Genomic DNA, 13,126 nt, shown 5'->3' on the forward strand with positions numbered 1-13,126 from the left:
TAAAAAGAAATTAAAACGTTTTGATTGGGAAGGTCAAGTCCTGTGTCGTGATTAATGTGGAAATCTTTCTGTCTTGGATGCAGTTAATGCTTGTAAATCAGTGTCTGTGTATTGTTACTCAGTGCCCAGTCTTCAAAGTGGTCTTAAAACAAAATCTTGCCAAATCTGTCGCTGCCCAAGAATGGAATTTCCTCTTTGGGCTGGCACAGTCAGTGGAAGCATATTTAAAAACATACTCTATTTGAGAAGGTTAGAAACTCTTTGGAAATCACATGAAATGGTCTGCACTGCTTCTGTATCACATCAACAAGAGACCAGTTGGCAAATGGTCCCAGTGTGGGAAAACAGCACAGATCTGACAGTCTTGCATTAGCAAGCAGTGGTGCTGTTAAGTAGGAAAACAAGATGGCAGGTCGAACTAAGCATATGAGGCTGATGGAAATGTGTGTGAACTGTACTTCCCACCCAGTGCATGACAGTACTTTGGGGAAGAGGGAGCTTACTGTAGGGACAACTGTTGCTAAATTAGCAGGTTTCCATTCAAGGCAAATTGGCTCAGAACCAGATCTGATTTCTTCTGACGATCATGCCTCCCTCCTCCCTAAGTACTAAACTGAGGAGGGTGTTACCAAAGCCACTTTCATGCTCATCTCTCTGAAAATCCTGAACTTTTCTTCCTAGTGCTTATCAAACTAATTCTAAATTGTACTGGGATTTTGAGAGAAAATTTCTCCCACACTGTTCTAGTCAGCACTACAAAACCTAACATACCCTATTTCTTTTAAAAAGAGGCTTGTGACAAAGACTATAGAGTTTCAAAACGGTTGGGGTCCCAATATATTTCTGTTCTCACCTGATGACATGAGCAGAACAGCCTGAAGAAGGGCAACCTCGGTGTCATCCAGGTTAAATGAAGAAAGAGACATGCCCAGGTCAAAAATGGCATCAGACACTACGCCAAGACCCCCATTTTTCAGCTGGCCCCTTGTCACCGCCATCTCCCCATTTAATGTTAAAGTCTCACTCTCAGGGTCATAGCGAACTGCTGCTCGGAGGGACATTATCTCCATACAGCAGCCTTTCAGAAGGATGATCTGGTCTTCACATGGCAGCTGCAGAAATTACAAATGGTAAAGAAAAAGATGTGTTTTCAAACTGAGTTAGTTTTACAACTGAAATCAATCCATGAGTGTCAAGTTGCAGTTCACTCCCCAGGACACTACCTCCCATAGGGCAGCTACCCTCCAGCCAGGCTGCCAACTGACTGCACCACACAAACCTCCAAGACTCGCATCCCTGCTTTCAGAAACTGGAGCAGGTTAACATTCCCCTCCCCCACTCCCCCTTAGGAAATCCAGTGATGCCACAAACTGCGGGCAAATGGTCCTGGGCAAGATACTCAAAGCAAACCAAGGTGGTTCAGATGCTGAGTTGAAGTGACTCAACTTGCACCATGGGACCATTTAGTTTGTGGGAACACTACAAAATCAAGTCCAGTAAACCTTAAGAACAGAGCTTACCATTTTGTAAACATTTCACAGAATGCGAAGGGTGAAGGAGACCTGTCAGGTGCCAGGTTGGTGGTAACACATACTGTTGGTCTCCCATCAGGGGTGGATCTAACTGAGAGTGGTCACTGTTCTCAGCTGTTTACCCTTCTCTCTCCTACTCCTGAGCTTCCTCAGCTTACAACTTAGCCTAATCGAATAATATAGAACTGGGGCTGGCACAGACCTCAGCCATCCCCCATGACACTCACCGCCAGCCAGCTTATTTCTTACCTGACCAGAGGAAAATGAAGGTATTAGGGAGGGTCTGTAAGAGCAGACTGCTTTTTAAATAAAAGGAATGAAATAAATTTTTCTAGAAGAGATACCTCAATCAGTGGGGCAAGTTCTCTTAATTCTCACTGCCTGTTTAAACAACAGGGAATTTATTAAGCTGTATTTAGCCTAGTAAGGCTGATCTCCCTAGATTCCCTACATTACCACTGGACAGATGGAAAATCTGTGGTATAGCTCTAGCTTTTAGAGTGGTGCATAAGCCATGATCTTCGGGGTCATGTGGTTAGATGTATCTTTTCCAAGACACTGGAAAAGCTGTCCGAACTGGTGGAGGTAGGTTCTGTATTTATAACCAAGATGGTGACACATTAGGAGAATGTGTTCTGTAAAGTGTGTCTCTATGTTTGTATAGTCAATTCAATGATAGCAAAAGCCATCAAGACTATTTTGAGACTGCCACTAAATGAACAGCAAAATTCACGTATAAGAAAAAGCAACTAATTTCTACTTGGCTTGAAAGGAGGCAAAATTCCATCCATTTCTGATTCATATAAAGTTATTGTATTATCTGATTTGCAATTCAAAATTAAAAAAAACCCTCACCAACTACAGGTTTACGTGGCAACTGTGTACTTGCAAAGCAAGAACACTGATTCAGTGTGAACCGGTGTAGAGAGGATGCCAGACAGTTACCTAAACCGAGTGGAGAGCAGTTCCGTGTTAGAGAAGAGCTGTAAGCACAAAGCTAGCCACAGTCAGAAAAAGGAGTTGAATAAACAGCTATTTTTCCAGCATTGCCAACTTCAGGTGTAAAGTGTTTGATACACAAGAAAAGTGACTCATCCTGTTCAGAGCAAATCACTTTCTCTGCAGATCGCACTCAGCTCAGCAGCAGCGTGTGGAAGGCTGCACAGGCACAGTGGCAGTCTTGCTACCCAAAGACAATGCTGCTGTTTGACTGCCAGGAGAGACTGAAGCCGGAAAAGAAAGAGAGTAAGAAATAAAAATAAAATTTAAAGAAAGAAAAGATGTGTGAAAGCAGCCACGAAGAGATATCAGAATAGGTAACTGCAAAGAAAAAAGGGACATTGAAAGAAAGGGAGAAGGGAGAAGAAAAGAAGAAAAAATGCAAAAGAGAAGGAAGAGTGGTGGAAAAGAAACAGACAACAGTAGAGAAGGTATTTCGTGACACTTCAGCTGTTTTATTAATGAGCTATTAAATCAATGAGAATTTCTCTTCCTACTTGAACCTCTTAAAACTACTTTATGGTAGTGGTGATCTGACTATGCCCGTCCTTCACGTGCTTTTCTAACTGAAGGATACACAGGACACCTGTTTCAGAGATGCCAAGGCTCAGGTCTTATCTGCCAGTAGCAGCAGTAGCTAAAGGCCTGAACATCAGTTCTGCTTCCAGCTATACAGGTTTCAATGCTACCTATGCTTATCACTTGAGCGTTGCTACCAGAGCACCTTCCAGGAGCAGGGTCAACAAATGTGACTGATTATCTACCACCTGTTGTCCTTTCTTCTCTCTCTGCAGGAAGAAAAAGCAAAAGGCAGGACCCTGAGGTGTCCCACCTCTGTGGGACATACTGGCAGCCAGCACACGTGTAATGCGGTGCCACGGGACCAAACCGAGCTGAGCTATGTAGAAGGGTATTTACACAGCTTCACCCCACATGGATCCACTGATGCCTGTGCCACTTAAACTCGCATCAAACTGATCAAATGTTCCTCCATCTTCATCTTCTAAGCAGAAGGAAATGCAAGAAGGAAACCACAGCAGAAGCGCTGAGAAGTAAATGAAGTTTTCCTTACACTTCCATTACTCTGAGATTAGATTGTGGCTTTGAGGCACGGCCAATGGATGCACACAAACTAAGCTGGGTGCTCACAATGCTTTGCTGGCTTGCACAAGAGTCCAAAGAGAGACAGAAAGAAAAGTAACTGTCAATATATAAGTGGCCATGGATGTTCCTTGCCATGCCCCTCCTTCACAGAGATTTACTAAACTCTCAAGTCTGAGCCTCTGTGGAAAAGTAAGAACTGAGATGTTCAAATGCTCTGCAGGTCCTTTGGAAAAAGCAGGGCTTTTTCTCACAAACAAAACCACAACCCAGAGTGCTGCTTCTGAGAAAAAGCTAAAAGTTATAACTGATATTAAGTTAGTAGGACAGTGCACCTTCAAAAAAGAGCAAACATTTGTCATTTTCTTTATCACAGAATCACAGAATCACCTGGTTGGAAGAGACCTTTAAGATCATCGAGTCCAACCATTCACCCTGCATTGCCAGGGTCCCTACACCACGTCAAGACCTGATTGTTGGAAGAGACCTTTAAGATCATTGAGTCCAACTGTTCACCCTGCACTGCCAGGGTCCCTAAACCATGTCCATCAGCGCCACATCTACACGTCTTTTGAACACTTTCAGGGACGGGGACTCCACCACCTCCCTGCGCAGCCTGTTCCAATGCTTAATGACCCTCTGTGTAAAGAAACTTTTCCTGATATTCAACTGAAATTTCCCCTGATGCAACCTAATGCCATTTCCTCTTATCTTGTCATTTGTAACATGGGAACTACATGACAATTCGGAGGACAGATGCCCTATTCCTTTGTGTACCTGAGTTGTCCCTCACTCTCCCATCAGACCTTGCTGAACATGGGTGTCAGATTTACACAGTGGTTCAGCTGTAAACAAAGCCCGTCCTAGCATAACCTACATGGGTCATGCCCTTGACTTCTTCATCCATGCTTCCTGCCCAGCTCTCACACAAGAGGGCCCATGGTGGCCAGGAGGGGTAGGAGATGTCAGATGGTCACTGCAGTCTGTGTGTGACTGGCAAAGCTTTCTAAATTAAAAAGACTACCTTGGTATGTCAGTGCAACTTCCCACCGACAAAGGCCAAATCAGAGGAGACACATTCCCTTAGACACTGAATGCTGCAGGGGCCTCTTGATCTACGGACACATTCCTTGTATTTTAAAATCTTTATGCTTGGCCACTATTTCATGCTTTCTTGGCTGAAGGAGCCAATGCTGAGGTTAGCCAGGAAGAGCTATTTACACTATGCCAACTATTGATATTTGCCTCTTGTTCTGTAGGTGCCAGAGGACATAAATAGCTTTCCTTGACTGACCTTAAAGAAAAGCTGCCAGCCACGGAACAGTAAAATGCTATGGCTGCCTTAAACTTCCTTCCTGACTGATGTTTAGTTATTAGGAGGAAACATTGTTCCTGAGTTAGGGAGCCCAACGAACTAACTGACCATGGCCATTCCCATTCTGAATGTCATTCACCTGGCATATCACCAGGAGAGCCAAGTGTTGCTCTGCAGTGCGGGCAAGCAAGCAGGCATCCTTCCATGGCTAGACTGGGGATATTTCCATGTTAAAACTCCCACGGTTGTGGATCCTAAGGAACTCACAATACTTCAAATTATAAGAATTATTAAGATTGAAATACTATTTGCGGCTGCTGTTCTGATAACATTTTTTAAGTTAAAATAAGATAAAAATATCATCAGCCATTGCATCTGGTCCTTCGATAAAAATCCACAATACTGAACCTGTCAAGGAACCAGAAAGCACAGAGTGAACTGTGAGCTGGAAGATCTGATTGACTGCATCAAAGATGTTTCTAGACAGTCTCTTTTTGTTCACTTGCTTTGCTCATAGGCCACCTCTAAAGACACACACCTGAGTCCCTAATGAACCACGATGACCTCTAGATGAACAGGATCAAGAGTTCAGCAATCACAGGAAAAATCTAGATGATTCTAGTCCCATCTATTTTGAGTCTCTTTAATTTTAAACATATGGAATTTTTTAGTTCCATGCCAGGAATACTTTGAAAAGTTTTTAACAACAGGCATATAAACGAGGAGTGCAAGGAAGTCTTCTTACCTCACAAAACATAGGCAACTTTTTGGCAAAATCCACCACTCTTGTAATCGCTGGTGTGATAATTTTTGTAAACTGACTGAAGGCTTCTAAATCCACTTTCCCACCTTCTGGGGTATTAACTATCGGTGCCTGCCCAATATCTTCTGGCTAAGGATATAAACAAAGATATTTAAAGGAACAATCATCTTAGAGCAAGTATTTTATACTCTAAAAAAGTTCTCCTTGGTGACAGAAGATATGCTAAAAATTGATGATGAAAATGAAAATTGATAATGAAAATTAACACTACTCACTTTATAAGTAATGCCCATTATGCCACAAAATGTGAATTTGTTTGTAAGGCATTTGTGAAAGAGGTGACTGGCATGCTGCTACCCATCCTGTGTGGACAGCTGAATTTTTGTGCACATGCAGTTCTTCCTTGTACCTGTGAATTATGTGGGTGTATCGTATGTACTTTTTTCTTAAAAGTATAGTAATGGTCTTGTTTCTTACAGGTTCTGAGAGCTCTCAAGTTTCTCTAAAAGCAAAGGGAGCTGAGGTGACTTGTTACCCACAAGAAGATGCTGAGAGTTCTGGAGAACTGGCCTCTTCCACCTACTCCAAGTTCTGAAATCCTCCCCAGAAGACACTGCCTGGTATCACAGAGCTCCAGACAACTGCCAAGGCCTGCTTCCAAAACTAGGCTAGAGCAACTGATGACTACGTATGGGCTAACACAGGGCTACTCTGGATAAAGTGACTAGAATTTGAACTACAGAAAAAAAATAGTATTTTGAGGATTTCAATAGGGATATACAATGAAAGAATTTCAAGCAGAATCTCTGATGAGTGTTTTTTATTCCAACTGTATGTCAACTTGTTCACCTGATTTTATGAAAGCACATTAATGTCACCACATACTTGAAAAACAGGCGTATCAAACCCATGCTGTTCACCAAGTATGGCTTTGTGATTGTAGAAGACCTGCCAACCACCATGCAGAGGTTCCGTTTTTTTCACATGGAAGAATAAAAAAATGGATGAAGCCCAGAGAAGGCAGCCTTTAAGACTGATGGACTTAATGACAGGGGAGGTGCTGAAAGTGCTGTCTGTAATACAACATTGTGCTTAGCAGTTTTTTTAAAGCAACACATCATAAAATATTCTTCCACAGCTCTGTCACCAGTCTGAATCCAAATCTAATTTTGTTCAAGAAAATACTCAGCAATGCATTCATAAGGCAAGCACCAACTGTAAGGGAACAATGAAGAGGTCTGGGCTCAATTATGTGACTTTCCTACTACAAAACTCAAACAATCTCAGCTCTAGGCTCCCTCCCTTCCTAAATCTTGGGAAACTAAACCCCATTGTCTGTGCGCTCCTGATAAACAACCTTCATCGCTTCCAAGCAAGAAGGCCAAATGCTTAAAACCGCACATACGATTGTTAGGGAGAAAAAGAAAAACCACTGCATTTTCTTGGGAAAGCGAAAAGAAATTCAGCTTGCTAAAGCTAACACACTCCAGAAGGACATGTAACCAGACAGGCCTTGCCACCTAACTCAACTCAATAGGAAAAGAAGTCCAGACCTTACAGGAGCACCTACTGTTGAAGAACTAGTCTCAGCTGCCTAAGGACTGACCCACAGCTGCTGGGGCATGCGGTCAGCACCTCTTGCTCTTCAGCAGCTTGTGGGAGGGGCTTTCAAAGCCCTTCACCTCTGGCTGGCATGCCATTCTGGACTTTCTGTTCTGTCCTCACTGCAAGGCACCAGTGAGCTTCCTATGCTTGCCTTAAAACCACTGGGCTTCAGCGTGTGAGTGCTGCAAAGAACCAGGAGGCCCTGCAGCAAGGGCTGCACCAAGAGCAATTTGGTCTGAACTAGGAATCAGCTGTGGAAGTCACAGCTGTTTTCTGACTGCCCACTACTGCTGCCAGCCCTGCCTCTGCCCCGTCCCCTCTCCCAATAGCCCTGTTGTTACATCAGCTTATGCCCTGCCCCTGGGCACACTTTGCTGGAGGCTCTCCTTCCACTGTGACTGTCTCCAGAGCCTGAACTCCCTCAACGGCCACATTTTATGTGGCCCAGTCCCTACTGGGTTTGCGCCCATGTCCTCATTCCCAGCTTGAACCTCAAGCTTGCCATGCTTCATCCCAAACCAGGTGATAGCCAGAGAACAGCACTCCTGCCTAAGTAACCAAATGCACTACTGCAGCTGCTTCTTGGTCTGCTAAAACCAGCGCCACAAACCTTGCTGTGAAGCTTCACTGGAAAGTGCTCCGTTGCCTCTTGCCAGCCACCACTGGCTGTGGGTTCCTGACTGCACGCTACTACAAACATGCAGTTATTCATATAGAAATTTAGACAGTGCCTCTGGAATTAACACAACATTATAGAAGGGATCAGCTGGTTTGAATATGTAATTTCTCTTAGTAATTTAACAGTGGGTTGAGATTCCCATGGTGAATTAGGCAGCAGGAGCCTAGGCTTGCAAAAAAAGGGTATTGTCTATCTGATTTGGTATACACAGACTGTTAGAGACCCCTGTGTATTCCTGAACACAGTCTGTAATCCCTCTTTTGTGCTGCATAAGCATTTTGCATTCTGCACTTATTTCCTTTACAAATCGCTTTAGAAAAGTCAAATAAATCCTCTTCTAAGGCTGACATCACAAATCACCATTCACTTTCTGATCCTTAGTTATAGACTGAAAACTTAAGTTGTCTCGTAGTCTGCAATCCCAATGCTACAATGTATGTATCATCCTGCTTTCACTGAAATTCATTTCGGTTTGCCAAATTTATTTTAATTAACGTGTTCATTTTGGAACAAAGAAGTAAAAAATACGAGTTACTAACAAAAGATATCAGCTTTCCCCTAAAACTTTACATTGTTTTAACACTTACAGGATGATGTATGCTAGTCCATAATAAAGACACCTATCTCAAGATTTAATGTATACAAAAAGATATGGTATGCAGTATAGACTGCTACTGTTGGTAATCGGGAGTGAAACAATTTTTTCACTTTTTCTTATCATAGCAGAAAGTATCCAGCTGGATAAACCTTAACTTCACAACATGCTGTTGATCTTTTGAAATGCAGGGTCTGATCAAACACTGAGCTTCAGGCAAGAATAAGCAAGTAGCAACTACAAAAATCATTTTTTTTTCAAAAATGTCAATACACTGGCAGATATGCCCTCTTTGGGTTGCAGTGCTGGGGAGGGACTTCAGAAGAAAGAAATGAACCTGGCTTCAAGAGCAGTGTAGGAGGCTACAGTCCTTACCAGAAATTTCCTTTTCTGCTTCCAGTGGCTCCCCTGTGCATTGGTGGCCACATGTGCTTCAGTAACAATTCTGATGAGCTCCCATTCCTCATCTGTTGGCTCTGGCTTGTGCCCAATGGTTTTCTGCAGCTCTTCCCGACGCCTCTTCTCTCGATTTTCTTCTATCAGCTTCCTCTTTGCCAACCGTTTGTTGTCATCCAACACCACTAGCAGGGGAAAAAGCACACCAGAATGGCAGGAGGCTCTTAAGGCTATCTGAACTGTGGTCTTTTCTATGCCCAAGGTACTAATTGATTAGAAACACAGTAAAGAAGTACTTTGGCAAGACCCATAGTTGACACAGTTCTCTTATTTCTCCCTTCATTTTCTCAGAAGCCTGGATTGCAATTAACAACTTACCTTCTGGTAATGTTTTGTATACAGCCACTGCCTTCAGAGGCTTATTCCGCCAGTAAAACTAACATGTAAAAGCTCTGTGAGGACTCAGACACAGTGCTCCCATTATGGACTTGGAGTAACCCATGTTGGGAAAGATGCAGTTTTGTTTTTTTTAAAGTAGTATCAACACGCTCACGGCTCTGAATTGTGTGGAATGCGTTCTTGTAAGCCAGCAGAAGGTAACACGGCTTTAAGAAAGTGGGAGTGCTTATTCACAGGAGGCTCAGTGACCTGTTGCATGACACAATCAGACACAATTTGCTTTTGCCTCTTTCCTTAAGCCCTACCAATGGTGCTGTTCTATGGCACACCTCTAGAGCTCCGCTACTTCCAGTGATGCCAGACACACCGGCCCCAGGGCTGCACATCCCTGACCACCACTGAAAGTTTTATCCCATTTTGCACACAAACATGAAAAGGCCTGGGCTGCTTTAGCAGAGGGAGACCATTCTGGTCCACAACAGCTGGCATGTAGACAGGGGCAACGAAAGCCCTGCTTACATGTTTTAACTCAAAGGTGGGAGAAACCCTTCTCGAGCTGGGGGATAGCCAGCCTGTCTGCCGTGCTCAGTGACTGCTCCTTCGGTGCACAGGTAGGTGCAGCCCACAAAGGCCACAGGAGCTTCACGGTAATGGCAACTGCTGGTCAGATCCAGACTCGGAGAAACTTCTCACCCTGTACAGCTGCTACCTGGATGATGCTCACCACTGCCTGCTGCACCGGACTGGGCTGGAGGCGATATCCAGCCCCTCTCCTGAAGGTTTACCTGGCTAAAAGGAAATTGTGTCATTTCTTCTATTTCCCTCTAGACAGAATACATTACATTACATTACATTAACAATGAAAAATACGAAGCTAGAGTATTTTTCTGCTGTTTATTGGGCCTGTTTTCCTGTCAGTTCTTCTGCAGAGGATTATGCTAGCAACAACCATTACCATTAGTGCCCAGGGTGATTCATGTGACTTCCTAGCACTTGCACTAATTGAAGTTACCGGTGTGCAGTGGCAGGAAAAGGAGACCCCTACGGGTTAATCTTACAGCCATATTTTCTGGTTCTTTAGAATGAGAGTGGAATTCTTTGCAGTAGATGATAACTTCTTCGGGCTAAAAATAAAACAAACAACTGCAGGATGACTCATACAATGACATTCAATTTCACATCCTCCAGAACTTTCTAAACAAGATGTTTTTTTCTGAAGCAAAGTGTCCATCCAGATGCATTTCTCACTCCTCTCCTCCAAAGAGTGAACATTCCTACTGTTACTCAGCCTGGCAAGGCCAAGAGAAGGTGCACTCTGGTGAAGGATAAACAGAAAATTACAGCCCTATGAAAAGGGTTTGATACAATTAGCACAATTGCCTGGTACAAGTTATTAAAAACAAAAAAGTGCTGGAAGTTCTGCTCTACTTTAACAACTTTCACCAATCAACACACTTGAAGCAAACACTCAGATTAAAAAGAAAAAAAAAAGAAAACCAGAAAAATATACTTACAATCCGTTGCCATGCCAACAAAGATACATTTTTTGAAGCGACATTCCTGGCACTGATTTCTTGTTACTTTGTCTATCACACATTTTCCTTCATATTTACAGGAATAGGTTGGATGGAGGTTTTTCTGAATGGTTCTTCTAAAAAAACCCTAAGTGCAATAAATAAACACATTGGAAAGCATTAGCATTGTGCAATTTTTTTCAAACTGGGAGCCACTGTGGTGTGGTAGGAACGAACCTTAGTATGCAAGATAGCATACTTCATTCCATGAAACTCTCAAAGAGGAAAAGAACAAACCAGGTTTACAGCGCATGGCATTTATTTTATGAGCTTCACAAAACGTTTCCTCCCTAAAAATTAAAACCATATAATCATCTTAGGTAAGCGAAGGCATAAGTAATGCTCTCCTGAGGGACGAATGCTATATACATGTTTTCTTGAAGTCGTATGTTTTTCTGTGTTAATTGTTTTTTGTATTTGAGCTAGAGAGTTTATTTTGAGCCCTTTTCTAAATTACATAATCACTTTGAGAGATATTGAGGCACGTACATCCTTTTAATTAAAGCTCAGCTTCTGCAAATAGTAAGAATGGTGGTGTGTACCTGATACTGAAAGATTAAGAACGAACACCTCTACATCTTTCTTTCCACCAAAGACAAACAACCAACAATCCAAAGCTGGGCATGATTAAAAATTTTGCAATCAATTTACACAATCTTTGAGTTTGGTTCTAAAAAATGGATCCACAATTTCAAAATTATCTGTATTTCTGAGAAGAGGATTTGATTTGTATTTACCACAGACCTCTGTATTCAAAACAAACATCACCAATAACGATCCCTCTCTATATAAACCCATTTTATCTACTATCTGTCCATCTATCTATCTATCTATCTATCTATCTATCTATCTATCTATCTACCATCTATCTATCTATCTATCTATGTAGAGTAATACAGATCTGTTCAGCCAATTGCAACATAGATATGAGCTCATGTAGCTCCACTGAATTCACTGATTTATACACCCCATAGATCCGGGCCTTAGGTAAAGAAATCAGAATCAACTTATCTCTGAACATTACAGACTCAGTCCAGGTACTAATTTCAATATGACTTTTCTCATTGACTTCTGTAAGAGCTGGATAAACTTCCCAAGACTACAAGGTACGGACAAGATGGGCTGTAAAGGAAGAAATTTAGCCTTCACTTTTAATCTCAAGTTTCACCATTGTTTGAGACTGTCTCCATTCACCTATGCAGCCTGCGACCACTTTGACATAGCAAACACACCAGGACTCTGCTCCTGTTCGACTGAGGCCACTAAGAATGTCTTTGATTTCAGTGAAAACAATGGCAAAATTCAAGTGAGATTTTACCTAAAGAATAGCCTTGTCAGCTGGGATTTTATCTAATGAATAGTCTCTTAACTTCACTAGGTGAAAGGTCTGTTTTTAATCATGTTAAATAACACCCAGTAAAATCTTACAGCAGTGTGTAATTTCTTTTCACAGAGAATGTTGAATTAAGACATATGGATAAGTCTGTATTTCAGCTTGAGCTCCTAACTGCAGTGAAGACAATGAAGAGCCTTGTCCTCATTAGGGTTTTATCTTACAAGATCCAGCTCGAGCTGAGAGGACAGCTCTTTCTTCCTTAACAATGACAAGACCTGAACTCTCAATTAAAATGAGTTGCATAAAGTGTGTCAAAGTGAGCCTTTGCAAGACTTGGACCTGTTGGGTGAGCCAAAATCCAGGAAATCAGAGGCAAGATGTCCTTATGCAGTTTTTGGAAAAGGACCAAACTCCCATCTACCCAACAACAGGATCTGGATCCGCTCTCAATCTTGTGATGAATTTCTAGAGACAGGAGCCGCCCCTCTCCTTCCCGAAGATCAAAGATGGCTCTGGACAACCAAGAACATGGGGTAATCTCTCGTTACAGCAAGAGATGGAAAAATTTCTGATGAGTCTCATCAGAAGTGGTATAGAACTTCTGAACTTTTCCAATCCTTGCATGGGACTTGAAGTAGGTCGAGTTTTACAGTGGTAAGGCTCTTCACCTTCACGTGTTGGGACCAGAACATTTCACCTTCCCATTTCTCAGAAGCTTTCTGCAAAAATCCTCTTTGGTCATCTCTAGATACAATGTGGTAAGGAAGCTGCTCTCTGTATTTGTTCAAACAGAGAAGTGTTATTTTTATGAATAAAACAAAGCGTATTTTCT

At 42.4% G+C, this 13,126-nt stretch overlaps 1 protein-coding gene across 2 annotated transcripts in view; it reads right to left on the reverse strand.

The window, feature by feature from the left end:
* The window catches only part of LOC104489970 (thyroid hormone receptor beta), a 47,139-nt gene that overhangs the window by 1,184 nt on the left and 32,829 nt on the right, over nucleotides 1–13,126 (reverse strand). For both annotated transcript variants that reach the window (XM_010132192.1, XM_010132191.1), the window contains exons 3-6: nucleotides 10,899–11,046; nucleotides 8,965–9,170; nucleotides 5,693–5,839; nucleotides 854–1,112 (exon numbers count right to left, since the gene is read on the reverse strand). In XM_010132192.1, coding sequence (XP_010130494.1) covers nucleotides 854–1,112; nucleotides 5,693–5,839; nucleotides 8,965–9,170; nucleotides 10,899–11,046 — 760 coding nt within the window. The remainder of the gene's footprint in view (nucleotides 1–853; nucleotides 1,113–5,692; nucleotides 5,840–8,964; nucleotides 9,171–10,898; nucleotides 11,047–13,126) is intronic.

This window comes from Buceros rhinoceros, unplaced genomic scaffold (genome assembly GCF_000710305.1).
Source record: "Buceros rhinoceros silvestris isolate BGI_N320 unplaced genomic scaffold, ASM71030v1 scaffold31092, whole genome shotgun sequence".
NCBI classification, from domain to species: Eukaryota; Metazoa; Chordata; class Aves; order Bucerotiformes; family Bucerotidae; genus Buceros; species Buceros rhinoceros.